Here is a 27,998-nt window from a genome sequence, read left to right on the forward strand (position 1 = left end):
CATGCAAGCTTCAATGCCATTGGTGGTACAACAGTGCATTTCCTTTCCATGATGCATTGTAAATCAGTTCTGGAAACTATGCTAAGTTGGCAAATCCTTCTTATGGATACAATTACATTGGTTACGTGCAGAAAAAAAAAGCTTTGGTAAGCTTTTCTTGTACTTTTGGGGACAGCTTCCTTGTACTTTTTTCTCCCTGTGTTTGCTCTAACAATTATGGTAGCGTAGGGAAACAACACTCTTCTAGGGCTTCAAAAGCTCTCACATTAGCACATGTGAGCCAGGCTGAAACTTGTTCTTCCTATTAGTGGACCAGTTGTAAACTTCCATCCACTTCAATGAAGTTAAGATCCATTATTTAACTAAAATCTCATAAGATTCAGGGTGATTTACTGCTCATACAATAGACAAACAGGCTTAACATCACATTACAAGAGAAATTATTTGGTCCAGTGTAGGGTTGATTGCATACCTGCTTCAAAAAAATACAAAACTATCTTCTACTGATCAACCGAGGAGAGGTATCAATATTTTCTAATGACCAATGACACCAATGGAACACCATTTTCTAATGGGATACAAACAACCGCAAAACCAGTCATCATAATATGCGATTTCAATGGGGTCAACACAGACCTGATTCATAAGAGAGAGATAAGGCAGCCCAGTTTAGTAGTCCCACTCCTCTCAACCCTACTACAAGCATCACAAGCTTGGCTCAAAAAGAACAAAGCTCTTCTTGCACACAAATTACATTTTCTCTGAATAACAAGGCTATAGTTACAAATTAAATATTCTCAAAGTATGAAAATATACTCTCATTCACCAGTTCTTATATGCACTTAATGTAATAACTCACAGTATAGTCAATCATCTAGGACAGTCAACTACAGTTTTCATTCACAACAAATGCAAAGAGACCATATATAACCCACAAAAAATTACTAAGCTGTTATATGAAAAAATGCGTTTATAGTAAAAGCTTCTAATTTAACTACACTGCTGTATCTAAACATTCTTTGAGATTATCCAGGAGATTATAGGGATGGTTGTTTAAAAAGTTTGTGTCAGCTGCTGTATGTATATATTAGGAGTATTACAAAGGCATCAAATACTTGGTAGTGGTGGAATCACAGTAACTGAGAAAACATATACATCTTGGATACAGACAGGTACAGTCAGGTGTTAGACTCAGAAGGAAGCACATACCCCAAGGCAAGAGAGGAGCAGTGAGCATCACACATGGTAGTGTTCCACTGAAAGCAAGTAATAATGTGAGTCACCTCATTGGCACTACAGCCCTTGCACAGCATGTTTCCACTAAATCTCTATATATAACTGTACCAGTCATGGTCTATTTCACAAAATACAGCATGGAAAGCCTAACTAGATGCGGGTACGTTTGTTTGCTCTTTCTCCCTATGCATCACAAAAAGAAGAAGAATATCAAAAGACTTCTGTCCAAGACAACTGTGCTGTTACCACTTCAGGACACAAACTATAGGATTAATTCCATTCAGGAAGATGGAGTTGTGCTACACTGCTCTAAACTTTCTGCCGTATCATTGTTCTAGAGACATAATGTTATAGGGCCATAACAGAAGCCAAAACCTACTGGCTGGTTTAGAGCAGGATTAAAGGGCAGATGTAGCAACTGCCTGGGAAATTATGATCTGAATACGAACACTTCCCAGTTGCAGTGGCTTGTAGCCTGTGAAGAAATAACCTGAATCCCCACAGAAGTGTTCCAGCAAGGGGCACCACCAATGAGCACTGGGATATCAACATACAGGCTGGCACTGAAGAGTACTAGAGAAAAATCACATCCCTTCTACTGGAATGAAGCCTCTCTTCTTTCAAAAAAAATTAAAGAAAGCAACTGCAACAGGGAGAGAAAGTAGGTATCAGAATTGAATTGACTGAATTAATTCAGTCAAGTAAAACAAAAAGTGTTTTATCTATTGCTCTAATTAAATTAATCCAGTCCACTAGGCCAAAAAGCATTGATTCCTTGTTCTGAAGTCCTCCCTTACAAATGCCGATTTCACTCTACTTGTACATTGAGCAATCTTGTCAAATAATAGACAGATACACAAGCACTTAACCTATAAAACCATCTCAAGTGCATTATTATTTCTCTAGAGAGAGGGAAACTATAATTCTAAGACTCCTCGAGGCAGGGAAAAAAGATTCTTTGTTAGCAGCCTCTTTACTTGAAGTCTTAGACAACTTTTTTGCTGAATACTTTCGTGTAGTCATTCTGCAATGTTGAAACAAACAGAAGAATTAGCTGGTTAGGGTTTTTTTTCCTGCATACAGGAAGATTTTAACAACACCATTACGCAGCTCAATACTCAGAACAGTTTCATTAGAATTCTTTTCTCCTGAATCACATCAATAAAGTTGAAGTTCACTCTGGTATTCATAAGTGCTGACTTACTCACAGGCTTCTTGCTGCAAATGTAGTTTTGAGATCCCAGAAATGTAACAAAGAAAGTAATTTTAGTTTTTAAAATGATTTTATTCCAAATCACCCTTCACAGACAGCCTTAAACATTGTTTTACTTTGTGCATGAAACTGCTTAAAAAGACTTAACTTTGCTAATTTCAAAAAAACAGAACAGGAATTTCAAGATAATTCATCAGTAATGGAGAAGGGTGTTTTTCAGGACAGCTTTTGTTTTTCTGCCACTGATATGAAACATTCTTTACTCTGAGTATTCTATTTTCTGTAACAGGGGAAAAAAATCATGTCTATTACTAAAGTCATCTAGCTGGCTTTTTAACAAGAGACACTTGAGACGCATTTACCTGGGTGTTACAAGCAATTGTAATCTATTCTTTTAAAAAAAATCCTCAGTCTCCTTCCTATGATGCATATTTCAGATTTCTTCCATCTGTGAAGATACATGTTATCAGAGAGATCAAGAATTAGCACTGAGAGAAGGAAAGCAAATGCAGGAACAATGTGGTCACAAGCACTATTTCAGGAAAAAAAAAAAAAAAGAAAAAAACCACTATTGGCCTATTTCCAGAAAGCAATTGAGAAAAGTAATATCCAATGTAATCTCTAAAGAGTTTTTTTGCCAATTTTCTCAAATACTCATTACTTTTTCAGCTTGAAGGTGAAAACATCCAATAGAACACTTAATTTCAGCTTTGAATTCATTAGTGCTTTAAAATGAAATTTTGCCACTGAACTAACATTTCAAAAGCAGAAAACTGGCAACCTTTTGGGAAGTACATAGCTAACAAATCATCTCCAAAGATGAAGTCCACCCTAACACAAGCAACTGAGGTCACATATTACATTTCTAAAATGTAGCTCAAACTATGCATGGATGTAATGTAGCCCTACCTGCTGTTGCAAGCTTTCTTCTAATGATACAAGGAAAGAGTCGCATTTCACCTGAAAATCCTTTTGCCTTCAGCAAATTAAGAGTGGTCTCACATTTCCACACAGCCCCCTCCGTTTGATTCAAGTGTGACTAGTTCTTCCTCGCATAAAAATAATTTGTTTTTTCTTTTCTTTTCTTTTTTTTTTTTTTTAATAAGGGTTTGGATAGCAGAAGAAGAAAGAAAAAAGCAGCAGCTCGATCAGTTAAGACACTCGTCAGGATATAATAACTTATTTATGGCTTGCCAAAACTTCAACCAGCTTGCTCCTTATCTGAGATCAGAGAGAACTTCTGCAGTTCAGCATCCATTAGTCTAAACACAAGCAAAGAAGGCAAAAAGTTTGACAGAACTTTAAATAAAGCCTTTGCCATTTTCATGCCTCCAAAAAAGGGCATGGGGAGGTCTTGAAGAATTAATAAGGTAACTACAGTTAGGACTGATGCTATCCAAGTACTTTAAAGTTATTACATTAGCCCTTCAAACAGTCCTGCGTGGAAGACGACAGGACAGAATGCATCTGTTTTACATATCAAGAGACCAAGACTAAGAGATGAAATAACTCATGGCAAGATCAGAGAGAATGTCACTAATCCAAATACAAGTCTTTCATCTTCAGTCAAGAGCCAAGGCTTGTAGATTAGTCCTATGCATTCAATCCACCTGTGGATCAATCCACCACCATCAGAACTAGGGGCTCCAGAAAAATAACAGCCCAGCCAGCGCTGCGCTCTTCTCCAGTCCCTGCCCACGGCCAAGGGCAGGCCGCAGGCGGGGAGAATTGCTCCAAACACCATAATTCACTGTACATCCCTCGTCCCTCCCTCTCCCAAGGGCCCTTTAGACACAGGCATTTGCATTTAGTCACCACACAAGATGTGCACGCACACACACACCAGCCCACACAGGGCAGCTGTGTGTTGGCTACAGAGAAAGTACACATTGGTCCGAGGGCAGAAAAGCCCCCCTCAGCCATAGCCAGATCAGGCAGCATGCCTGCCCAGCACTGCCCTGAGGTACAGGCATTAAACCAAGTCACCAAGCAAGTCAAAAAGTGCTGGTACATCTCTGCTGGCCAGTCACATTCCCACAACTTCACCACAGAAACCTCGAGTGAACTACGCAGCCTCCACACTGCGATGTCCTTTCCTATCCACCCTGTGAGGAAGTGCAGTTACCACAAGAAACATTGCTTATCTCAACTCTGAGAGCAACCAAGCGGCCTGCACATCAACAGTACATTACACCTACAGCAGGACCGTGCCTCTACCTGCAGAGGGGCAGCAGTGAGGATGCGTTCAGAGACCAAAGGGCATTTAGCAGAGGAGCACTAGACAGAAAGAGAACCTACCAAAACGCTCACAGCAGGGCTCACGTGGTCCACTTTACATATGGCCTCAGCCATACCTGCCTGCTGCCCAGAAGCCAGAAATTCAACGAGCAGTTTTCTGCTCTGTGCTACTTGAGTAGCAGCTTCTTTGGAGATGGTAAAGCTATTTCATAATCACATCAATGCAACTGAAAGCAAAGCAGACCTCCCGTAGATAACTGTGAAAACTGTTGGGGGGAGATTCTCCCCTGCAGTGAAGCCACAGTGGGTACAGCATCCTAGCCTACACATGTCAGGATGCCAAGATTTGACAAGAAGTGAAGATAACCACAAAATCAATTCTTCACCCACTTTAGTTAAAAAGTGCTAAATGAAAATGTGCTAAATGAAAAAAATGAAATAAAACCTGTTCCAGAGGAAAGAAAATTTTCCTGAAGATGTAAAAACAACAACAAACCTTGCAAATGTTTCCATTGCTCACTGCTAAATTTCTTTGTGTGTTCCTCTACGCACTGCTTCTAATAATGAAGAAATAAGTACATTCTCAGTTTAGTTCTTTCCATCCATGACAGGTAAAATCCCTTTTTTATTAACTGCCTATTAGTAAGCCTCATAGTACAGTAGTTGCCAAATAAGGGAACAATAGCTCCATCTTTTATAAAGTACACTGAAAAACACAAGGAAAAGCACGCTCTGCTTGAAGCAGCTGCACTTCATGAAATTATTAAAAACCTTTGCTTTTTTCACCTGGGGTCAAAATTTATCCCTGGTGAGATTCCATTGACTTAGAACAAGCTTACACCAATGAGGAATCCAACCCAATGCCTCCAGGTAGTGAAAAACTGCACAGACTCTTTGTGCTAAATATTTTTTTCCCCACTTCAAATTCATCTCTCCTATGACTTACAGCCTGAGGAATTACAGTTTCTTTTATTGTCATTAGCTCCAGAGAATGCATGTATTTCTCTTTTTTGAAAATTAATATATCTGGTCCCTATATTCTCTCTACACTACGTGAAATCAGTAATGAAACAACCATGTTGACACATGCAAATACATTTCAGTGGAAAAGCTTATCAAAGAAAAAGGCTTCCAGAAACTCAATACATTTTTCATGTGAAGTAACAACTGTTTCTCTAATAGCAGATACTCCATTTCTTGTCAAGACTGAGACACCCAGGATCACATTTGGGAATGCTGGGTTTTGGGATACGACAGCCCTTGAAGCTTAATTCTTCCTGTCATGTGGTGACAGGTAAAACTGTGGTTTAATGCTTGCACATGCCCTGCTTAGTCCAAATTACAGAAGTTATATTGTTCTGCAGCAAAAGAAATAACCAACCACAAATAAAGTTATTCTATAGAGAATGTAAGCAGGTTCACATATCTATGGTGTGAATTCTGTAAAGCCAGCTGAGGTCATTTGATAGGAGAATAATTTTAAAACAGATACAGAAAAAAAAATAAAGGGCAAACACATACTAGTTAGAAGTTTGCTTGTTTTTTTAGGTATGTCCTAAAGTACCTACAACTTCACTCTGCAGACCGGTGGGTTCAAGAGGTTTTGTAACCCTCCTTGATATTAGACGAGACCAAAAAATGTTTTTTAGTTAACAAATATGCCCTTTTCCTTTTTTTTTTTTTTATTGTAGAGATTAAGGGCTTGGGTGGTTTTTTTATGTTTATCTTTTAAGACAAATGGAGAAGCTAACACAGCATTAATAAGGGCCTACAGAAGAGAAAGGATATTAAAAGATCTACAAGCAGAATCCCAAATCCCGATTCCCTTCAGAAAACAAAAATTTTTAGCATGGTATTTATAAAATAATTACATGATGCTTAGAACTTGTTAAAGACTTTTTTGTTTTTAAGAGAAACAACTTTGATAAATTTCTTTCGAAAGATCAGAATTACTGCCATTCATCATACCATGCCATAAAATTTTCTGCGCAACTATCTTTCAGTGTCAGTTGAACACTACCCTCCAGAGATATTCAGTAATGCTGCCATTTGCCTGCATCTATACAATTCAAGTACCGCAGTAGGGGCTTAGTATTTCTTAGAATTCCTTTGGCACCGTCCAGAGTCATTTTTAATCAAAGAACCAGACTTTCATGTTTACTCATTTGCTCCGGTTCAGCAAAGCACTTAGACATTATGCTCAGTTGTTTTGCTGAATCAGGACCTACAACCCCTCTGTGTGGGTGCAGAGTTCTGAAATTCAATTATTTATAGCTCCAGACCCTTGCTGATAAAGGAAAAATGCAGTCTGCTGAGTTCAAGCCATTCTAAGGCTGTGATACAATTCTCCTAATATATATAACCTTTCTCTGTATCCAAACACTCAAAGTTCTTCAGAATTTTGTGCTTTCTGAAGATAAAAATACTATTTATGCATAAGCCACACAGAAATGACACAGGATCTGACTCAAATGGGAGACAGACAGAAGATCAGATTAAGAAACGAATGTACACAGGAGAAGATCACCAAATGGTAGAGCTGAACAAACATTAATTTTGAGGGCCTACACTGTAGCCTACCTTCCTAGCTTCCCAATTTTCATCTGTTTTTGTATTTAAATGGCTCATTTAAAAAACATGACTTACTGACTGAAAGGTATTACTTCTTTGTATGAAATCAAGTTTAACTACCTGTTTTTTCTAATGGATCTTTTGACTTCCCAAAGTTTTCTTACCAAGCTCACTAACACAAAGGTAGAAACTCATCATATGCTTCCCTATTAGACGACCATCTGACAGTAAGATACTTAAAAATCACCATCCGGATACTGGAAGGATTTTAAAAAATTCAAAACAATTTCCACCCTTAAAAGCTAGTCAGTGCCACCTAATTAGAATTTCTCAGAATGAGTGAGCAATGGCCTCTCACTAAAAGAGTACAGCCACTCCCTTACGGCCTGGACTCAAGGGATCCCAGCCCTTCCAGCCACTCGGATCCAGTGTGGCAGTGGCACAGGTACAACATGAGCCACCCACAGCACACAACCAGCCTGTTGCTCCCTCAACTCCTCTCTGAGTTTGCAAGCCTATAAATGCTCTGAGTCAATCTTCCCGAAAAGACTCACTTGTCCAGACACTTGAGGGACAGAAGGTACTGGGTGGTTTTTCAAGGAAGGTAAAGGTTGGTTGGTTGTGATAATGGAGTGAAAGAAGAGAGAAGTGGAGAGTAAACTCTTTATGGATTTGAAAGTTAAAACCAGTCTGTGCTTTATTTCAGTTACAATAATTCAAGAGCCAACCTCTGTCCCTTGGTTCTCATCCTCTAACAACAAAATTTAAACAAACAAAACACCCCACACCTCTGGCAACAAATATTTTGAGGAAAAATAAGACCAGCCCTTCAATTACATCTGGGAAACACCAAATTTAGACAGCAAATACTGTCTAAAAGGGAAGGAAATTTGTGCGAGTGACTCCCAACATATAATTTTTTTCTTTCAATCACATACTTCACGTGACAGTGGAAGGACTTTCTATTATATGTCGTAGAATCCTATATTGCTTTTGGAAACACAGTGTTCAAGGTCAAGGGAAATTCCTCCTAAAATAAACAGACGTCATGACAAGGCCTGTTTCTTCCTATTTTTACGCTTATTAGTATGGCACCCATCACCACTGTGTCTAGGGGCACAGATCCAAAAGATACATTAGTGTACAAGCAAATAGGCTTATTGAAAATGAAGCACACATGCTCTGAGCACCACAAGATTACTCATAAGAACAAGTACGCAGAAAGAAAAAAAATGCCAGGGTAACAGTATAGTAGAGAAACAGGGAATAGAGCTGTTGAAAGAAAACCATAAAGGCAGATCTAATGTGAGTAGAAAAGACAGTAAGTTTTATATAATAGAAACTGGATAAGTTCAACATATCCACTTATAATCCAATTCTTACAGTCTCTCCAGCAGCCTGACCACAACTGTGAATCTCTGTCACAAGGAGAGCCATATCTACAGGGTAAGCATAGGCTGCACCAAACATCACAGGGACTGAGGGAGAGAACGTAGCTGCACACGCAGATTTTGGTCAGCTACAGATGCCATGGCTGCACTGCTTTGTCCGCAGCAGGGACAATTTATGCTACCTGAGGATCCACCAAGGACAAGAAAAGTTCAAGTTAACTACATGTTTCCCACTCCTTCAGGGGGGAACCTATCTTGTTAAAGGTCTGGCCCCAGGGTCTAGGACAGGTACGCACTTCAGCTGTCCTCCAAGACGTTTTATCAAGACATCTATCATGCACGCAATGGCACAGATTTGCAAGCAAGGAAAATAAATGTTTCGGCCTTTGATTTAAGCTACATTAAGACAGAATATTTTTGCTCCCAAGACTACAAAGCCAGACTTGCTTTTGAGGTTATCCACAGCTGTAGCATGCACTGTGCTAATCAATTAGGTGAAGTTCCTACTGCAGGTTGCCTCATCTTAGTTTAAGCCTACTTCAAAACTCTAATTCCTTCAGACAGGCAAGCAGTTTGCCAGCAATTCTTCTCACCATCTTCCTTTGGACTTTCCATAGGGAAGAAACAATCTCATAGCAATCCAGGTTTTCCTTGCATTTTTTTTTCTGTACAATCAAAGCAGCGTAAATATGAGCCTACAAGAAATTTGTGTGCAGAAGTAAAACAGATTCAGATGAGAATTTATATATATACATACCAGCAGTAATAGGAGGTAGAGAAAGAGAGAAATATTTTTTGATTATCTATATAGCCCACTTTCAATATAAAATCAATGAAGAGTGTGCCTTAATCTACTACCATGAAAAACATGCAGTCTTGTGGCTCAGTTTTGAATATGCATCTCTGTGCATCGTGACATCTAACTGGATTTTTTGGAGAGATATTTAACAAATTAATACTTCAAAAAGAATGGAAAAAAATAGAGATTCTGTCTAAAAGATCACCTGTATTTGAAAAGGTAACAATGCTGAAAATACTAGAACGTCAGCAACAAAATCTACACCTACAATAGCAATGTCAGTGCATAACTGACTAACAAAAGAAAGGTCTGGTCTCCCGCATCAGCCTCGCTATTTCAGAAACAAAGAGTAGGCTGGAATAAGGCCCAACATATAAAAAATCAGCACCCCAGGGAGGTGGCATGCTGCCCCCTGCCTCCCCCAGGCTTCACCACAGGCACACTGGGATTTTATTCATACTTCTTAGTGTTATTTATATTTCTTTGTTTTCTTTATACTATGGGAAGTACTAGTTTGTTAATTGTACAAGCCTGAAAAAGTGAGAGTTCTGTGCTCCAGCGATGAAGAGCCTGCGGAACCCTGGCCATCAGGCTGACAACAGCTCAGTCACCCGCCACTGTGTTTTCCATGCTTATGACTGGAACACATCGCTTGCTCCCATCTGTATTTCACCGATAGACACAAACTCCCACATTTACTTCTGAGATTGTAAAGCATAATTGTTTATGTTAACAGGACTTGGTGACTACTAAGACAAAAGTGTTGCAAAAACTCTTTAAATAACCTTCAAAGAGCTGTCCTTCCTCAGTTGCAATTGTGTGTTTGATCTTGATCTCCTTCCCTTCCTCTGCACAGTCCTTAGTTCCTTACTGCCTGTATCTTACTGTAATCATGACATACTGTAAATGGCATGAAGCATTCTCATTAGGAATTCATTGCAAAAATAAAAAGCACTGTACAAAACCAAAACCCACCAGGCAGGCACAGCCAGAAACCACAACAGTAGTATTCCCTATCCTCGCCCTAACTGACTGCAAACTTCACTACTACTCCCTTTTGCTCTCTTCCTCGCATGCAGACAGTGGGAAGGATCAGTCTCCAAGAGAGAAGTAACTTTGAAGCTAGCCTGTATCTGGGATGGAGGCTGGACTGAGTTCCAGAGGTCCCTTCCAATCAAGGTCATTCTGTGACTATTTTTGAATAAGCACCTAATCAAATCCACAGCCATAGTGATTTTCAAGGGTTTGCATCAAGAGTATCTGTCAAGAGAGGAATACACAGAACTAGGAAGTAAAACCAAAAAGAAACATAACATTTCCAAAGAAAAATGCTAAGGTTTCTCAACACTGAATAACTGTAACAGTACTGTATTTGATAATATTTTTAAAGTAGTGTTTTTAATTAAAGATGGCATTAGGAAGTAAGCAAACTTCCTTAGGTAAGCAACAACAAAAAGAACTGTGGTTGCAATCAACTAGAACACAGTTTTTATTTTCTACGCTGGTACTTTCTTTTAAAGCAGACTTTTAGTGAATTTACAATGATTCAGATTCATTCTAAGTAATCCTTCTTCTCAGCCAAGACCAGCATTCATATCCTCAGCTCAAGCCACAGACACACTCAGACACACCCTGCATTGCTAAAAGTTCATCTGCAATGAAGCTATTGCAAAATGTTAACATCACGTACTATTAAATAATCGAAGTTACTAATGTTGGATGAATGCCTTCAGGAGGTCAGCCCCAGAGAAAGTCCCACAAGGTCTGAGAGCTTGAAACAACATAATTTTCCATGCTGATGGTGAAAGGAAGCCAAATTATAACATATTTAATTGCTCAGCCACGTCTCCTCCGAAGCTGGTCATCTTTTCCACAATGAGGACATCTCAGATTTAAGCAAGCCATCTGTCCACTTTTCCCACTACCTCATTTTGACTGACTATATATCCACTTGGCCTCTTCTCCAATGACCCATGCTTGTATGCAAACTGGACACATAAGAGGCTCCCCCTTGTAACCACGGGAAGAACTCTGACAAACAAACATACTCAGAAGAATCACTTCAACACTTGAAGAAACTTGAATATAAGCATGGTACTTGAAGTCTACAGATCTTTTTCATTTCTCTGTCACAAGTTATTGCAAAACACTCTTTTAAAAATCCCTGTTGTAGACAAGATGTGAGGCAGGTACAACCCCCATAAAAGGTAATGTATTTTCCTAACATATGAGACCTCCAGTAACACTGTCAACGTTCAAGAAAACACCTTCATCACCACCGCTGACAGTTAACTTTGAAACAGATTTGATAGCTGTCAGGAATGACATAGGTAAAGCTTGTCCCAGCAGAAGATGAAGGATGGACTCAGTGCCCTATTACAATACTCTTCACACTTATTTTTCTGGAATTTTTGTTGTCAATTTTATAAACTAAGTAATCGTAATTTAATTACAGATTAGAGACCTTGAAGGAAGCGTTGAGCTGGTACATATGTTCAGTACTACAGAGACTCTAGCTCAGGTTCTGAAGAGACACAGCTTCACCAGCACAACCCTGCACTCAGAGTAATAAATGTAGCCTCTTAATATGGTGAACCATTCAGCCTTGGTATCGCGCTAGCAAAGCCACCCTGCTTCCAGCCCCAAAGGCTTCCTTGGCAACCTACCTTAATAACATGCATGCACCATGCAATTCAATTTTATAAATTAACAAAGTAATTTACATTACTACTGAAGTTCTTTAATGATTTCAAGAGGGAACACACCTGAAAAAAAAACTTATAGAAAACAGCATCATTTATCACATTACCATACTAGTGGTCATGATCACAATAGTTTTATATTTACATCTAGGTTTTATACAAACTTCAGGCAGCATACATTTTTCCAACATGAAAAACTATGTTTCATCAATAATTCTGAATACATACAGTAAGTAACATTGAATGCGTGATTTACATAATGCCACCTACCTGCAGCTGCAAAACATAAAATCATCAAAGCAAACACTGGAGTCACACAACTTGAAGACATTTTTGCAAACACTGTCTTCTCAAATCAGCTCCCTTTGTAGCTTTTCATGTAGATTTACTTGCTTTGAAAAATGTGGTGTGCTTTGAAATCAAATCTTCCAGACTTTTAATTGCCTACAGAAAGACATAAAAATAAATTTTAATATAAATATAACTTACAGAAATGTTACTAGCTATTTACAATTATCTCTCTCATAACAAGAGAAATAGAATTCTCTTTCTTAAAGGGCTATTACAGGAGTGCACTTTATATTGCCAGACTGCCCAGGTAGTGATGGCCTACTACTCTTTCTTTTCTGTACTTCAGCACTTCTTTGTGGCCCTTGATCTTTCATATCATCCATTGTGCAAGTTGTGATCTTCTTGAAAGTGAAAACCCAGAGTCCCTTCTGTCAACTAATACTGAAGTCCTGCTGAAGCCTGGAAATGGTACTCAGCCTCAGAAAAGTTTATTTTAACTATTCGAACTCTCCCTGGGACACTTCGACATTCATTTATTTATTTATCTGCTGCCACCTTTATTATACCACAAAGAGACGTTTCATGTGTGCCCTAGCTGGTTTACAGGTAACAAGATAAATTTAACTCATTCCTCAGTATAACAACTTGGGAAATCTTTTCAAGATCACTTGACAGTAAATATAAAGCTGCTCAGATATTTTAAGAGATTTCAAGACTTGATATTCTAGGTCAATAAAACAAATAAACAAAAAAACACCTTAAATGTGCTGTACAAACAAATGACAATACAATGGATACCTGCAAGAATTTGAAAAGAGTGAAAAATTCTGAATCCACAATGCATGCCACAGATTTTTAAGGGGAAGCACATAATACGCCCAATATCCTATTCCACTTCTTTTTTTTTTTTTTTTTTTTTTTAAATCTATTGTCAGCTATTTAGGTGTCCAGAATGAAATCATGGGCCATGTAGATAAGGAACTGGAATGTTGATATCACATTCAATCAAATAAAAATCTCATCTATTTCACTCACTTACCAGCAGCAGCAGATGACAGATGGTGCCTCAGCAAGCACTAACATTGCAAACAACCATCATGGAGCCACATAATAGAAAAACACCAAGTAAGGACCACACTCTAAAACTGTGACAACATGAACATCATTTAAAAGGTTCTTGCTGACACTAAATGTAATGAAATACACGGTCGGACCAAACCAGGATTACACAGTGTGTGCCATGCTGTGGATGACCAGAAGTCCACACAAGGAAAACGTGTGCCTACACCAGCACTTGAAGATACCCGCTCCGCTGGTAGCACTCCTACAGCTACGAGGAAAACACCAGAAACCCCACTCTGCAGATTTTCTCCAGGGGTTACCCTGCAGGGACAGCCCTGTCCTGTGCAGAGGGAGCTGCAGCTACCCACCAGGAAAGAACAAACCGTCAGCACCCATGGCCAGGAGCAAGGACTCAGCCAGATCTTTAGCTCAGCACCCAGCTCCTGGCACACCCGGCCCGTCTCAGGGGTGCCGCAGGAGAGGCTCTGCAGGCTGCCAGGACAGCTGGGCACCACGCTTCGCGGGATGGAAACACGGCAGCAAGGAAGGAGCTGAGCATCTATCACAATGTGGGGTTTCATGCAGTCCACTACCAAGCTCTGTGTCCCCTAGGATTCACTTGTTTCCTACCAGACTTTAGCACACAGTATTTTAGGTTGAAATTTCAGAAGTGATATTCGCTCCTCCTCACCACATCTCTTCCAGCAGCTTAGCAACACTGTCTAGATAGCAGCAGTGGAGGAAGGAAGCCCCTAGACAAATGATAACACCTGTAATTCTACCTAACAGTCTTTATTTTCTACCAATCAGAGCTCATTCTGAGAAGAACAAGTTTACTGATGACTCTGAAAAGGGACATTTATTACTTTGCATAACAAAAACAAGATCTGGGACTCTTAAGGAAAAAACCTGCAGAAGGATGAACACACACACACACAGACACACACTCAATGCTTGTGTGACTGAAGACAGCCCAAAACAGAAAAACCTCAGAAAACAATGGCTTCCTTGCACAATTTACAGGGCTTCTAAAAATTATTCATCCTGAACCTACTGGAAGCATTCTGTGAGTTCCCAGATACCTCTCATTACACACACACACACACCAAGAATGTAAGGTTATATAGCTAAACATAGTGATCCACGAGGGACCCTGAATTTTGTGGTAAATTAAGGCCAACCTTTATTAAGCGGAAATAATAAATTGTTGACAAGAGTGTTGGACAATCCTTTAACACAGAAGTTTTGAACACGAAATTCCAAATCAAACACATTTAATGCCAAAATGGCAAGCTATAAGGAATTTATGGCAGATATTGAACATCATTTGGAAAGTCAAATGTGAGCTGGAATCATTTGTTGCTACTTCTCTAGATGAAGAGAAGCCTAAATCTACTCAGTGAGAGTATTTGGTTGCTAACTCAACCTTCAATGATGCCATAAAGACAAAATGATAAATACAGCAAATCATAAGGTTTCTAGCTAACATTAGCTATAAAAGATCATTATAACATGCTGTAAGATGACATAAGTGCAAAGAGGCAATGAATGAGCATTCTGAAACTTGATGAAATGGTTATACATCAGCAGCTCGACAACAATTAACAAAAGAGAAACCAGAAAAAAGAGCAAACGGAGCACATATACTCAGTAATATACTGAATAGGAAAATGCAAGATGTTACTTAGATCACACTGCCACGAGCATAAACCTCTCTTTCTTCAGTGACATTTTTGTAAGGCACACAGCTGCGCAGAAATAGGAAGCACAGGGAAAGAACTGAAGATAAAGCTACGTTGCTAAGAACAGTTTAGCATCCCATACTGTATCGGCCACCTACCCAAGCATGTTAAAATGCCAAGTTTCAATTCAGCTTTGATTTTGGAAGAATGATTTAAAAGGGGGAGAGAATGCATACACATTTCCATCCCCAAGCAAAAACAAAAGAGTGATTTTTATCCCTACCGCAACCCACTGACCAAACCATTTTCAAGGTTTAACCTAGAGCTGACGGATCCAGTCCAAAAGTCCTAGGCTTCTCTTCAATTCTGCCAGCTCACAAAGGCTGAATAATAAAAACTTAAATGAAAATTAGTAAGAGCTTTCTGAAGAAAGGGCTCACTAGCTTGAAGATAAGTGTTCACAGAATTCAAAAAGGAGAGCAAATGTCAGACACTGAGACACTATGTGAAAGGGTGACAAAATGACAGCAATTTTCATGAATTTAGGAACTCCCAGCTACACAGACTTCTGAAATAAAACAGTTTAAATCAAAAAGCACAGAATGTGATAACTTAAGAATAAAGCTACCAAGTGCACAATTTGCAGGATTTTGGAAAACCTGATCATCTTCACCTGTGACTGGAAAGGTGCTCAACAACTAGGTCTGCAGTTTCAGTGACGGTATCTGAAAGCAAAAAAGACACTAAAGAAGACAACAAGGGCATCAGTTTGCCTTGCACGTTTGATATTTGGGAGCAGTCCTTTTCTATTTGGCTACCTGCAATCCACAGAATGCAGGTGTTTCATCCAGTGTCAGTCCTTCAGAAGTCACCTATGAAGCTATTACCTGACAGGACCAAAGAGAAACAAAGAAAATGGGTGATAAAAAACATTTCTGGTGCAAAACTTGCCATATTTTGCTTCAGTGTGAAACGTATTGTAACCAGAATAATATGTGAAACCTGCAAATTAAGAAAAGTTGAAGCAGTCCACAGAACAGGGGGACGTTTCCTTTGAAATAAGAGAAGAAAGCTGTGCAAAAGCACTGGAAACCTAAACTATTTATCCAAGAAATAAACATAACTGTTAGTCAATTTGAGATTCAAAAGAAATTTCCAAGAGATTCATCTTTTCCTTTGGGGTATATCTGGGTAGCTATTTTTGCAGCTGAGGTCATGAAAGGGCATATTAAAAGTATAACCAAAAAATCTTGACGAGGAAGAGGAAGAGATGTCATGAGAGCTTCAGGATTACTAACACACTGTTTTAATCCCAATGTTTTATATTACTGCAGGCTGTAAGAAAAATAAAAATAATAAATAAATAATAAATAAATAAATAAAAATTAAAAAGGGCATCTGGAGTCACTGAAGAGTCGTCCAAGAGGCATAGCTGGTGGGATCGTTTTTACTGAAGTTTCCTGTGGTGGAGGCCACTCGTCCTGATGAAAACAAGGGGCCTAAACACCACAAAAGAGACTGCTTCACTTCAAAGTATCACTTTGCAAACAGGAATAAATGCAACCGAGAAAATTAGGAAAAGCCTTAATAGGAGATTTTCTTAGGGGCAGAAGACTTGGGAGGATGTACAGGGGAAAACATACAATGAAGCACATGACAGAAAGGACAGGAAGAGGAGGAAGCATGAGTGAGGTTGTAACTAGGTTTAAAGTATGTCCCTCAGAATTTTGATGCACTAAAGCTTTGCTAGAAACCAAGAAAAAATAATATGCTGTTGCAGGACACTGGGACACGCTGACTGGCCTGTGAACTTGACTAACTACAAAAGGACAGATCTCATAGCTTTTTTATACTAGATGATAACAAATGCTCCTTAATTCATCAGTGGTATTTAAAAGAATCTGTTAAGCCAGCAACAGCAAGCACAAAACACAAATCACTTCACTACACTACTGTCACTGCTCTACCTTTCATTAGCTGAAATATTTGTACAAACCTGCTGTCTTCCTCAGAACTCAGTCTTTTGTGAATTTTTTTAAAGCTACCCTTTGAACTAGAAAGTCACCTTTAATGCTACAACATGACCCAAGAATTCAAAAGTTGAAAGCATGCTATAACCTCTAAAAAAAACACCATTCCACTAAGGATTTCCCAGTTCTCAATGGCAGATGCTACCAGGACCTAAGGCTCTGGGGATGGCTTGTTACTAAGAAAACATTCTGTGCTGTTTTGCCACTAGCAGAACTGTATCTATTCCTACGCCTGTTTAACATTCTCCAAAAAAACATGAAAGGATTCAGCTTTAGAAGTGCTTGAAGGGCTACACATGAAAATGAGAAAGTATAAGCCCTACAATATCACTATGATTAAGCAGTGTCTGCAGAACATTTGAGAACTTTTCTACTCAGCCTCTTCCTGTACTTCTAGCAAAATAACTATTACTCGTGGCTCCCCTTCAAATCAGAAGTCTCTTTAGCTTCAATTTTTACACACTCTTCTTCTCCTGTTAAATTTATTTTTGCCCACAAGGACGCCGAGAGAAAGTAAAGTCCAACCTGACAATACAGATGACTGCAGGACGCCACAGCCACAGATTTAGGGATGTTTGTTTCCTATTATAGGCTTCTATAGTGCAGAAATTCACCACAGTCATTGCCAAATTGGGTTCTCAATGCTTTGTTTTTCCCCCCCCCTTTTTTTTTTCCTTTAAGCCTTTTCCCCAGTAGTCACCATCTGTTTCTCTAATCACCACCTACCTTTCCCATACAAGTTCTTCCCTTGCCTTAACTCTATCATACTCCTTGTCCAACCTTTTCCTTTACTGCCTGAAGAATAACTTCCATTTCCTCTCCTCCTTATCAACATGGACTCTGGTAATTCTCTCTTCTTTCCATGCACGATGCCAGAGGTTACAGAGCTCTCTACAACACTGCTAACAAACACTTCTGTGCCAAAGCGAGCCGAGAAATCTTCCTCCACTAAACCACGTCAGAAGTCCAACCAAAGTGAATGGGGATACTTGAGTGAAGCCAGCAGGATCTGTCCCTTTGTGTTGTTTTGCCATAGCAACGTGAACCCAAGTTTCTAGGCTATCCAAGAAGGCCTTCACAGCCAAAGCTTTTTCACTTTTTGTTTGTTTGTTTTACGCATGGCAACCATTTTGCTTATTTAACCAGTTTTTCTCCCACTTGTCCACGTTGGCTCTCCATGTGAATACAGTAAATACATATATTGCTTGCATCAGTAATAAAAGACAATCATTTGTAATGAAGCGCACCCATGCTCAACAAAAATCTCACAGATGGTTAACTGCACAAGCAGTTCTATAAACTTAGAACAGTTTTGGACGAGTTTATATATAACTTCACTCATTAAATTTGCATTTCAGTAGATTTCCTTTTTATTAGATGACATTTATCCTCTCTCGATTTTGCGTGATTTACACACGCGCAAGTCGGAAGCTGACTAATAAGGTTAGCAAATATTAATGTGGGACTGAAAATGTGTGTGCATTTTTAATGCCTATGTCCAAGGCACATACATAAAGTTCCACCATTCAGAACTCAAAACAGTAACTTATTCATAAACTATTAAGGGGATAGATTCTGTTTTAGAAACATCAAAGTAGTTTCATTTTCAGAGAATACATGAATAGTAATAAAACTAAAAATCCTGACATATCAAAAGCCCAGGGAAAAAGTAATTCTGATATCCAGCAGTTCACATGCTGCTGTGCTTGTAATGGGACATTTCAACAAGTCACAGTTAAAGGCTATGGGAACTGGACAAGTGCCAAGGGAAGATGTTTTATGCCATTTAGCAATTTTGCCCCTCTATTCCATGCAGACTCTTGTAACATTTTGTTTATTTATTTTCATATTAATGTATTACAATGTAGCTTGCCAAATTACAGGAAGCCACAAAATACACACACATTAGTCCACAAAATATGCAAAACTATTTCACCTTTTTAGCAACATGTAACTGAACTTGGTTTTGTTACCTGGTACATATTTTGCCCGCTGCTGGCATGAACATCCAGTTTGGATGGTGGTGTCTATTCTCAGTATCATTTCATGACCATTTTCCCTTCAGCTTCCCAACACTTTTTTAATGAGCTGACCTGAATTGCTGAGAGTTTAGACCAGAAAAGTAAATTCATGAAACCAGACACCATGGAAGTTTTAGCTGAATAATCATTGCACAATATAGCACAAAAGTGAAAGACAGTTTACAGAAACAGGATAAAAGTCATTCTTCTGTATGTTCCCAGGACTTCCCTTCCCCCAAACACAGTGAGGTATACTGCTGAATCTTCATAGGCTCAGGGGCAAGGTTTCACTTAAAGTGTAAACAAGAGAATAGCCTCTTACAGGATCAGGATGTAGGAGGGTTTCAATAGGTGGAAGGGAAGGAAGTGCATTCAGGAGTCTTTTAGTGGAAGGAGTACACAAGATTCTTCCTGAAGAAGGAGACTTGCAGCACAGATTCCCTTTCGACAAAAGCAGAAATTCCTAGAGATTACTGAATCTACGGAAGGGAATGCACATGGCATATGAGACAGAGCTTAATAACAAGGCAAACATCCTATGTGTAACTCGAGCATGGCATCAGAGCTCTTCTATTTTTACACAGGGCCTTCAGGGACATCCTACAACAGAGCATCCCTAAAGGGAGTAGAGAAAATAAAACATTGGGATGCTGTACAGCTCGAGCTATAGTGGCTCAAGCAACCTGGAATCTCGTACCAGCTTCAGTCACATATTTTCTGTGCAACTCACGGTTAGTCTAGTGTCCCACACACAAATGAGTCATAACAGGACCCGTAGATGGCCACAACCCTCCCCCCCCCCCCCCCCCCCCCATTATCTACCTAGAAAGATAGAAAGATAATCTCATTTCAGGCAGTTCTGACAGAAATCTCACTGCTCTTATCAGAGAACTGGTGGCAATATTATATACTGTTTTCCTGATGTTCTGTTACCTTTTCGGGTAGCAGAAGCAGCAAAAAAGCAGTGAAATCCAGAATCTGTATATACATAAAGATGGGATTAAAGTTTTCATTGCAGCACAAGAAATCCAAATCCAAAATATACACCTAAATAAAACTCAAGTTCCTGAGGAACTCAACAAGTAATATCTCACCACAACTAACAAGAACCAGGCTCACATTTTTTAAACAGGGTTTGCTGCTTCTGAAAAGTTTACCCTGAAACAAAAACATCACCGCTGTACAGGAATCTTCTGAATGGACAAGAAGATCATAAACCACATGAAACAGATCTCTACAACTTTCTCTTCTCATAGTTAAATTTCTTTGGCCTAATTACATTTTTTTTTATGGTTTCTAATTGGAAACAGAATAGGTTTCCTGGACCGGACTATCTTACTCTTCACAAACACAGTAGCTGCCAACAACCTCACACAAATTTCATTATCCTAAGTTTTTTTTTTGGCTCAGTTTCTAATTGTACACCTAAACTAAATAGATAACAGCTCTAATGCACCTATCCAGAGCAATAGAACCCTAGGGAAGCATCTCCTTTTGGCTATGCACAGGAAAGGGGCCACAGCGGGATGGAAAGTAACCAACTCAGCAAGGCTTCTTCCACGCAGGGTGAGAGATTTCAGCAAATTCTTCTCTCAAGGAGTGCCTGATACAGTTATTTTTTCGAGACCAAACTGCAAAACCTTAGAACTTTATCTAGAACTAGTGGTAGGTGAAACCTCCCTACCAGCTAAAATGCTAAATCAATCTCCATTGGATCTCAAATCTTGAAATTATCTCTCTACACTTAGAAAAGTGGTTTTGAAACCATGGCATACATTAAATTATATTAAATACATTAAGATACATGTCATTGTCTGAATTAATTGTGGAGAGCCTGCAAGGGGTAATAACAAAAAAAAAAAAAAAAGACTATGGCTTTAAGCATAAATTTGCTATAAAAGGATGCAGGCCTCTTAAGGAAAAAGAATGGTGGTCAAACTGAAGAAGACTGAAAACCAGCATTTCCCAGATCAGAGAAATTGGATGGAGTGTTACAAATCAGCCTTCCCCACTACCATCGGTCGTAAGATGCTACAAGACATAAATGAACAGCTTAAAATATTAACTACTAGGTGCTTTGAAACTAACCACATTCATCATCAAAACCACATTTTGGAGGAAAAAAAAAATCAAGAGAAGCATGTTTTGAAGTTTGCTCTCTAGAATAAGACAATTTAGAAAGCAGGTAGGTTAAAAGATTATTTCTTCAGGTTGCTAAACAAGAACAAAAGTTAAACACATTTATCAAAAGCTAGCTGTCAGCCACTAAATTTGCAGATGTACATCTGTAAGATAGGAAACTTCTCCCACACAAATAGGGAAGACCTCAAACTGCCATACAGTTAAAAGAATGAGTCAAAAGGAGCTTCCCTTTATGTAGGAGTAACCCCTCACTGTCTGCCAAATAACCAGTGTAATTTAATTTGTTTGGCAGAGAAACATTCAGGTTGAGACAAAACTTTTTTCATAAAAACTATCATTTATTAGCACTGTTAGGAGGATTTGTTTCAATGAGGATATGTATCACTGGCATACTCTGCTCAGAAATCGCATATACTCCCAGATAATTTTATTGTACAAAATTCCCTGCCTCTCATCATTTATTATATCTACATATAAAGACTGCAAAAAGCTTTGAACACAAAGTTAGGGAAATAGAAGGCCACAATGAATTTCTAAGTTCATATAAATAATTTGTGCATCTTGTATGCACAAGGAAAATTACTGCACCTTATCTCAGAGTGAACCAAATCACTGATCTACAAGAATTCAGGAACACTGGTCATTTCAAATAGCAGAGGGGGGAACTCATCCATCGCATAACACAAGCTGCATAGACTGGAGGACAGACTTGGTCCACTAATGTAATAGTCTTCATATGAGAAAAAGCCTATCTATCTTTTCAAATGCTGCAACAGCTGTTCTGTAAATCAGAACACAATTTTGCTTCACTCAAGTCATTGTCAAAAACCAAAACAAATACACCACTGTTGATATAATACTACCACAGTTCTCAATCGTGTTGCATCAAATATAGCTATAGCCTAATGAATTACTTCTATAAATCTAAGACAAACAAGGATATATAGTTCTACAATCCACCTCCAGCTTCTTGGCAAGGAAACACATGTATTCAGCAGATCTATACTACACAGTAAGCTCCTTTGATACATTGAGAATTTTTTATTTATTCTTAACAGTCCCTGTCATACAATGAACCTATAAAGATTTCCAACAGAAATGCCTATGCTTACAAATCAAATCAGAATGTAATTGAATTTCCATTCTTTTTCAAAATCATTAACGTTACGTCTCACAAACCCTACTGCCTTCTATGTAGAACAACAGCCTATATGTGAGCTCTATAATTAAGCTGTTTCAGACCCATGACCTACAGATAAGCTGTTCTACCAGAATCTAAACAGGTCTCTTGCAAGGTCAGAACTAAGCTTATTTGAAACAGACGCCCTTTCCAGCTGACTCCCAAAATTTTACAACATGCTGCAACAGCAAGATAAAAATCTGAAGTTGGCCAACTACTCTGTTAAAATTAGAAAAACCATTAAAAAGAATTATTAAATATAATGCAATTCAATTTGTTAACAATAAGCAGCTACAGCTAAATTTAAAGTACTATTCATAGAATGGATATGGACTAATGACTTTCACGTTTTCCCCAATAAATTCATTATTTCACCATAAATACATCATAAACTATGATATTTTGCCAAACAATTATTTGTAAGCCAAACAATTCATTAATATAGCATACGCTATGTAAAATACAAAATGTTCTCTGCTGAACTTGACTAATTTGACCATTTGGATACTTAGGGTCATAAAGGATGTGTTTGGTTTTTTTTCAAAAATGTACTTTGACAGAGAGGAAATAAAAAGATAGGGGATTAAAACTACTACTTTGTCAGTATATAAGTCCCTCTTTCAATAATATCTCAAGTTATGTAAATCTGTTTCATTTTGGCTATTGGAGAGTTAATCATTGCTGTCAGAGTGCAAGAAATGCTGCTCTACTGGATTACTGCCAGCACATGAAAATAAGAATCCACAGTTACGAACAGAGCAATTGCACTGCTTCTTTGCTAGTACGTTTTTATGGCAAAACATGCTTCTGCTCATGAAGTGGCTAGAAACTAGCATACCACTGTTCATCACCACAAATATTACTACTCTCAAACTAATGTCTATTTATAATACGCAAATATTTTGTGGAATTAGATCAAAAGTACTGTGATTCCAAAGATATTTGCAAACTGTATCCTACAGAGTATTTTCTAATATAAACTGCCTATGACTTCATAATTCATGTCTTAAATGTCAACAGAATGTTATTGTAGGTATCAGACAAAAGAACTGTAATACAGATTTGGAAAAGCTTTAGCACTATTTCCAAATAAAATTAAAGCAGAAGTCTCACACTGACTTTACGAACTACATACTTTGGCATCTCAGAGAAACGTACGGGGGATAAAAGCTTTGTGATTCCCTATGGATATAATCAGAATGAAAACAATGGAAGAGGGAGACTGCCAATGGAAATTAACATGGACCTTTTAGTACCTTCAATGTCTGGCAACATCAGATAACGCTCCTAGAGAAGAACATGCGGCCATTGGAATATGCACATACCTGGTTGCTGAAACAACGGGGAGGAAAACATTTATCCTCATAGCCATTTAATGAGTATACAACCAGAGGAGCTTACCCCTTCCTGTAAATATGATCTGGGACTGCTCATTTCAATGAAACTATATACTGTCTCCACTTGCTTTAAGACCTAGGGCTACGAGAATACACAATTGTTATCAGTCACTATTGGTCTTGGGGCAAATCTGCTGCTCCATAGCAAATGCCTCCAGGCATGTTTTTACCCTGTCATCAGTGAAAGACTGCTTACCCTCAAAGTATGAGCATCAAGGTATCTCACATTTACTGCAGGGTAAGAGCCTGTTCTTTGACTCTTACCAGGAAAGAGCTGACATGCTGCAAATTCCCATCTTTACTTAGCATTCAGCAATCTGTTCGTATATCCATACATTAAGTATTTCTCATTTGGGTACATCAGGCTTCAGAGACTGAAAAGCAATATGGATCAATGTGAGTCATGAAGATAATCTTTGATTATCAACCTTTATTTTGAGAACAAAAGAAGTAATCAATTGTTACGCCAATATAAACCAAATGGAAAAATCATTACTGATCCACGCTAGGAGTGTCAATTGACCTTTACAAAAATAAGCTGGTCGTGACTTCTTAAAACCTAAGAGAATAACTAAAAGCATTCTCTCTTATGGAAACCCTAAATACTGGGAATAGTTTCTTGTGAGAATACAACTTTTTTGACACTCAACTTTAGTTCTACTTTCAAAATATTCTAGCTAGCTCATTGTCTAAAGCTTTACAGGATTACTCAAAATATAAATTTCAAAAATAAATGTTTTCAAAGAAAAATTTCACTTAAATAAACAAAATAAACTTTTATCAAGTTCTGTTCTGGCTAGTATGACAAAATTCCATTCAGAAGAATGGGAAACATGCTTATTAGAGCAAACTAAGAAGCATGTGTACAAAAATAATGCATTTATTCTAACGTATATATTTTTTTTCAATTAAATTGATACTCATCTTTTAAACAAATACTATCAAAAGTACAGGCCCAAAGTTTTAACAAACTGCAGATGTGGTATGAAGAGAGACTTCAGAGACAATGTTTTGTGTTCCCCCTGCTGGTTAGCAATTAACTTCAAAACACTGTTCCTAGAGGTAGGCATCAAGATGCTATGGTACTAAGAGATGTTTTGCATACTAGAGAAATAAAAATTGGAACTTACTTTTTAAAAGGAATCACATCCACTGGAATCACATCATTACACACTGTGACTAGATGAGGCTCTGGACACACACCCGAAGTTGAAACACGCGTCAGAATCAAAGAAGACCTCCCCAGAGAGAGAGAAAGCAGGGCAGAAGAGGAAAAATTTTGAAGTGTCACTTTAAGCTTAACAAGGTTGGAGTACAGCAAACAATTGAGGGAAGCAAGTCGCAGAATAAAGGACTCTTCACTGAAGGAAGCCAACAGCCTGCCCCCTCCAACACGGCCCTCCCTTCCTCCCTCAGCCAGGCAGGGAACCCAAGCACAGATGCAGCACCCGGCGTGGGCTCAGGTCTGTGTCCTTGACTGGGATTCCAACCCTGTGAGCTTCCTTGAGTTAAGCTGGAGCTCTTCGAAGGAATATGCATCTGCCAAGAAGGTTTTGCTAACACTCTCGGAAATGCTTTGGCAGGACACCTGTGCAGTGCTAATTAAAATCCACCTACCAACTTATGTTGTCTCTGGGGTTCATGGAAAAACTGTGTGGACTGCAAAGGAAACAAAGTATTCCTGGCAAAAAAACAGTAAACAGACAGATACATGGCTTTAGAATTAGTTGTATTCACACACACAGTCTTAAGGTCTTCCCTGTCCAAGACTGCAGGTCCCTGTGAGCAGAACCCAGGTGGTGCCACAAGTCCTGTCCAAGAGCAGGAGGCTCCCCCATCCACTGCGGGATCCATCCCCAGCAGGGGTCTGGTATCAGCCTGGTGGGCATCATCCATAATACTTAGTTTGGTATAGAAAGAGACTCAACCAGGAAAATTTCTGTCTCAGAACAAAATCACGGCACTTAATCGTCCAAGTCTTTCTCCTCCAAACTCAATGCAAAGTTTTACAAACCCAGTTAAGAGGTTGCTATTAAAACTGAACCGTGATGATGATAATGCATTTGAGAAGAAAACAGTAAGTGACAGCAGCTAAACTATAACAGCTACAGCTTCATAGAACTGAAGTCAGTAGATTTACACCTGGTTACATCCCCAGCATGTGGAAAAGGCGTAACCATACAACACACCTGGAATTTTACAAGGACAAGACACATCATCTTCAACACTGCCTGTCTTCAATGACAGTAACTTTGGACTTACAAGGACGGCTGACACTGAGGAAAGTTCAAGAAGTTACTTGATGACCCCCTGACTCAAACGCCGCAGGGCTGCTAAGAGAGGTGTGCTCAAAAGGCCGCAGTCAACCGACTCCAGCGCATCCACTGCGATGCACGCGGTATAAATCCCGCAGGGCAGCGGCTTCTCAGTGAAGTCGTAGAGAAGCAGCACGGTACCAGCTGTTACCTCCACAAACACCAACTTCACACAACACTCCTACAGTAATAATCTCACCGGCTGGCCTCACAGCGGGTACGGTGACCCCAAATCGCACAGCGGCACTGACACCTGCGGAGCACTGCGCTTGGCACCCTTGTGTCACTGCCGCGGCCCGTCGCCCAGCACACGCTGACGCCCCAGTTACCTCGGGACACCTGCAGCTTGCCTGCTCCAGAGCTCCCGCGTGCCTCCCCACAGGCCTGCCCGCCGCCACCGGGCGCGCTGCCGGCGGGCGACGGGCGCTGTCAGCCCTCGCCCCCCGCCGCCCCGGCTCCGAGGGGTGACAGGCACCGGGGTTCCCCTCGGCGGCACCTCCGCCCGGCGCGGGGTAGCGGCGGCCGTACGTACCTGGCAGTGGCTCTATCCGCGCCGCGTCCCGCGGGGGCAGGCGCGCGGCAGCGCGGCTACGCCATGGGCGGCACGGCACGGGAGGGCAGCCCTCGCCGAGGCCGCTACTGCCCGGCCCGCGGTGCGCGGGAGGAGGCGGCGAGGAGGAGGAGGAGGAGGAGGAGGAGGAGGAGGAGGAGGCAGCTCCCGGCCGGCCCCCAGCCCGCCAGTAACCCCATGGCGGCAGCGCGGCGCACACGGCGGGGCCCGGCCGGGCCGGGCCGGCTGAGGCGGGGCCGCGCCACCATTGGGCGCGGGGCGGGGACGGGAACGGCGCCGTCACGGCCCCGCCGTTGCCTCCGCCCGCCGCGGCCCTGCCGCCCTGTGGCCCGTGTGGTACCTGGGCGCGCCGGCAACCTCCTCTCGCCGCCGCAGCGATTTGGTCCTGCAGCGAGGGCGACGGGAGAAGTGCGCCCCAAGGGGGCTCCCGGGGCCCCCACGGCCGGGCGGTGCTGACCCGCCGACCTGGTGCCCCTCACGGCCTGTCACAGCGGTGCTAACGCTTGGCCCCGCTGGCGCTTCGCGAGCCTTAACTCAGCTCCCCTCACAAAATTGAGCCCTGATCATATTATTACCTGAACAAGCAAATGTTCTTGTATTTCTATGGAGAACATGCAGGGATAGACTAGTTTAATCGTTTTGTGGTGTTTTTTTGTTTGTTTTTCATAGTGCTATATGAGTTCATCAAGAAGTGCACTAAGAGTTCCAACAATGCCCACTCTTGAAAATGCCAATTTGCAACCTAAAAAGATTCATTGCCACCTACACCTAATTTTGCTTTCTCACCCTTTGGATGGATCGCACACAGCTCTGCACATAAGAGGCTCAGTACACAGCTTAGTCTTGGGAAGTGCCGGGCACCTCACAAAGACTGGGCCTCAGATCGTTGACATTATCTGTGCGTAAGACCTTTTGCAAGTAAATCAATGGTTGCTATAACAAGCATTCGGTTTGCATTAAATATTTCAGTGAATAGGCTTATAAAACTTGCAGAGACAAGTAAAATACAAGTTCGGGCTGCTTGTTGGCAGCCTAAACGCACTTACACATTTTTTGATTTATTTTTAAGCGTTTGAAAAGTTGTGCATGTTGGAACATGATATAATCCTCTCTTATCATTCTAAGTCTATATGTAGGATGCGAAATTTTTGCAAGAG

At 40.1% G+C, this 27,998-nt stretch overlaps 1 protein-coding gene across 3 annotated transcripts in view; it reads right to left on the reverse strand.

The window, feature by feature from the left end:
• TGFBR3 (transforming growth factor beta receptor 3) overlaps positions 1-27,016 on the reverse strand; it is a 121,569-nt gene extending 94,553 nt beyond the window's left edge. For 2 of the 3 annotated variants that reach the window (XM_048066977.2, XM_048066976.2), the window contains exons 1-2: positions 26,803-27,016; positions 12,421-12,594 (exon numbers count right to left, since the gene is read on the reverse strand). In XM_048066977.2, the coding sequence (XP_047922934.1) occupies positions 12,421-12,481 (61 nt within the window). In that variant the 5' untranslated portion in view covers positions 12,482-12,594; positions 26,803-27,016. Of the gene's footprint in view, positions 1-12,420; positions 12,595-25,085; positions 25,363-26,802 lie in introns of those variants that run through there. The other variant, XM_013186548.3, reaches the window with a different exon arrangement.
• Positions 27,017-27,998: the final 982 nt, after the last annotated feature.

The sequence above is a fragment of the Anser cygnoides genome, chromosome 8 (genome assembly GCF_040182565.1).
Source record: "Anser cygnoides isolate HZ-2024a breed goose chromosome 8, Taihu_goose_T2T_genome, whole genome shotgun sequence".
Classification (NCBI taxonomy): Eukaryota; Metazoa; Chordata; class Aves; order Anseriformes; family Anatidae; genus Anser; species Anser cygnoides.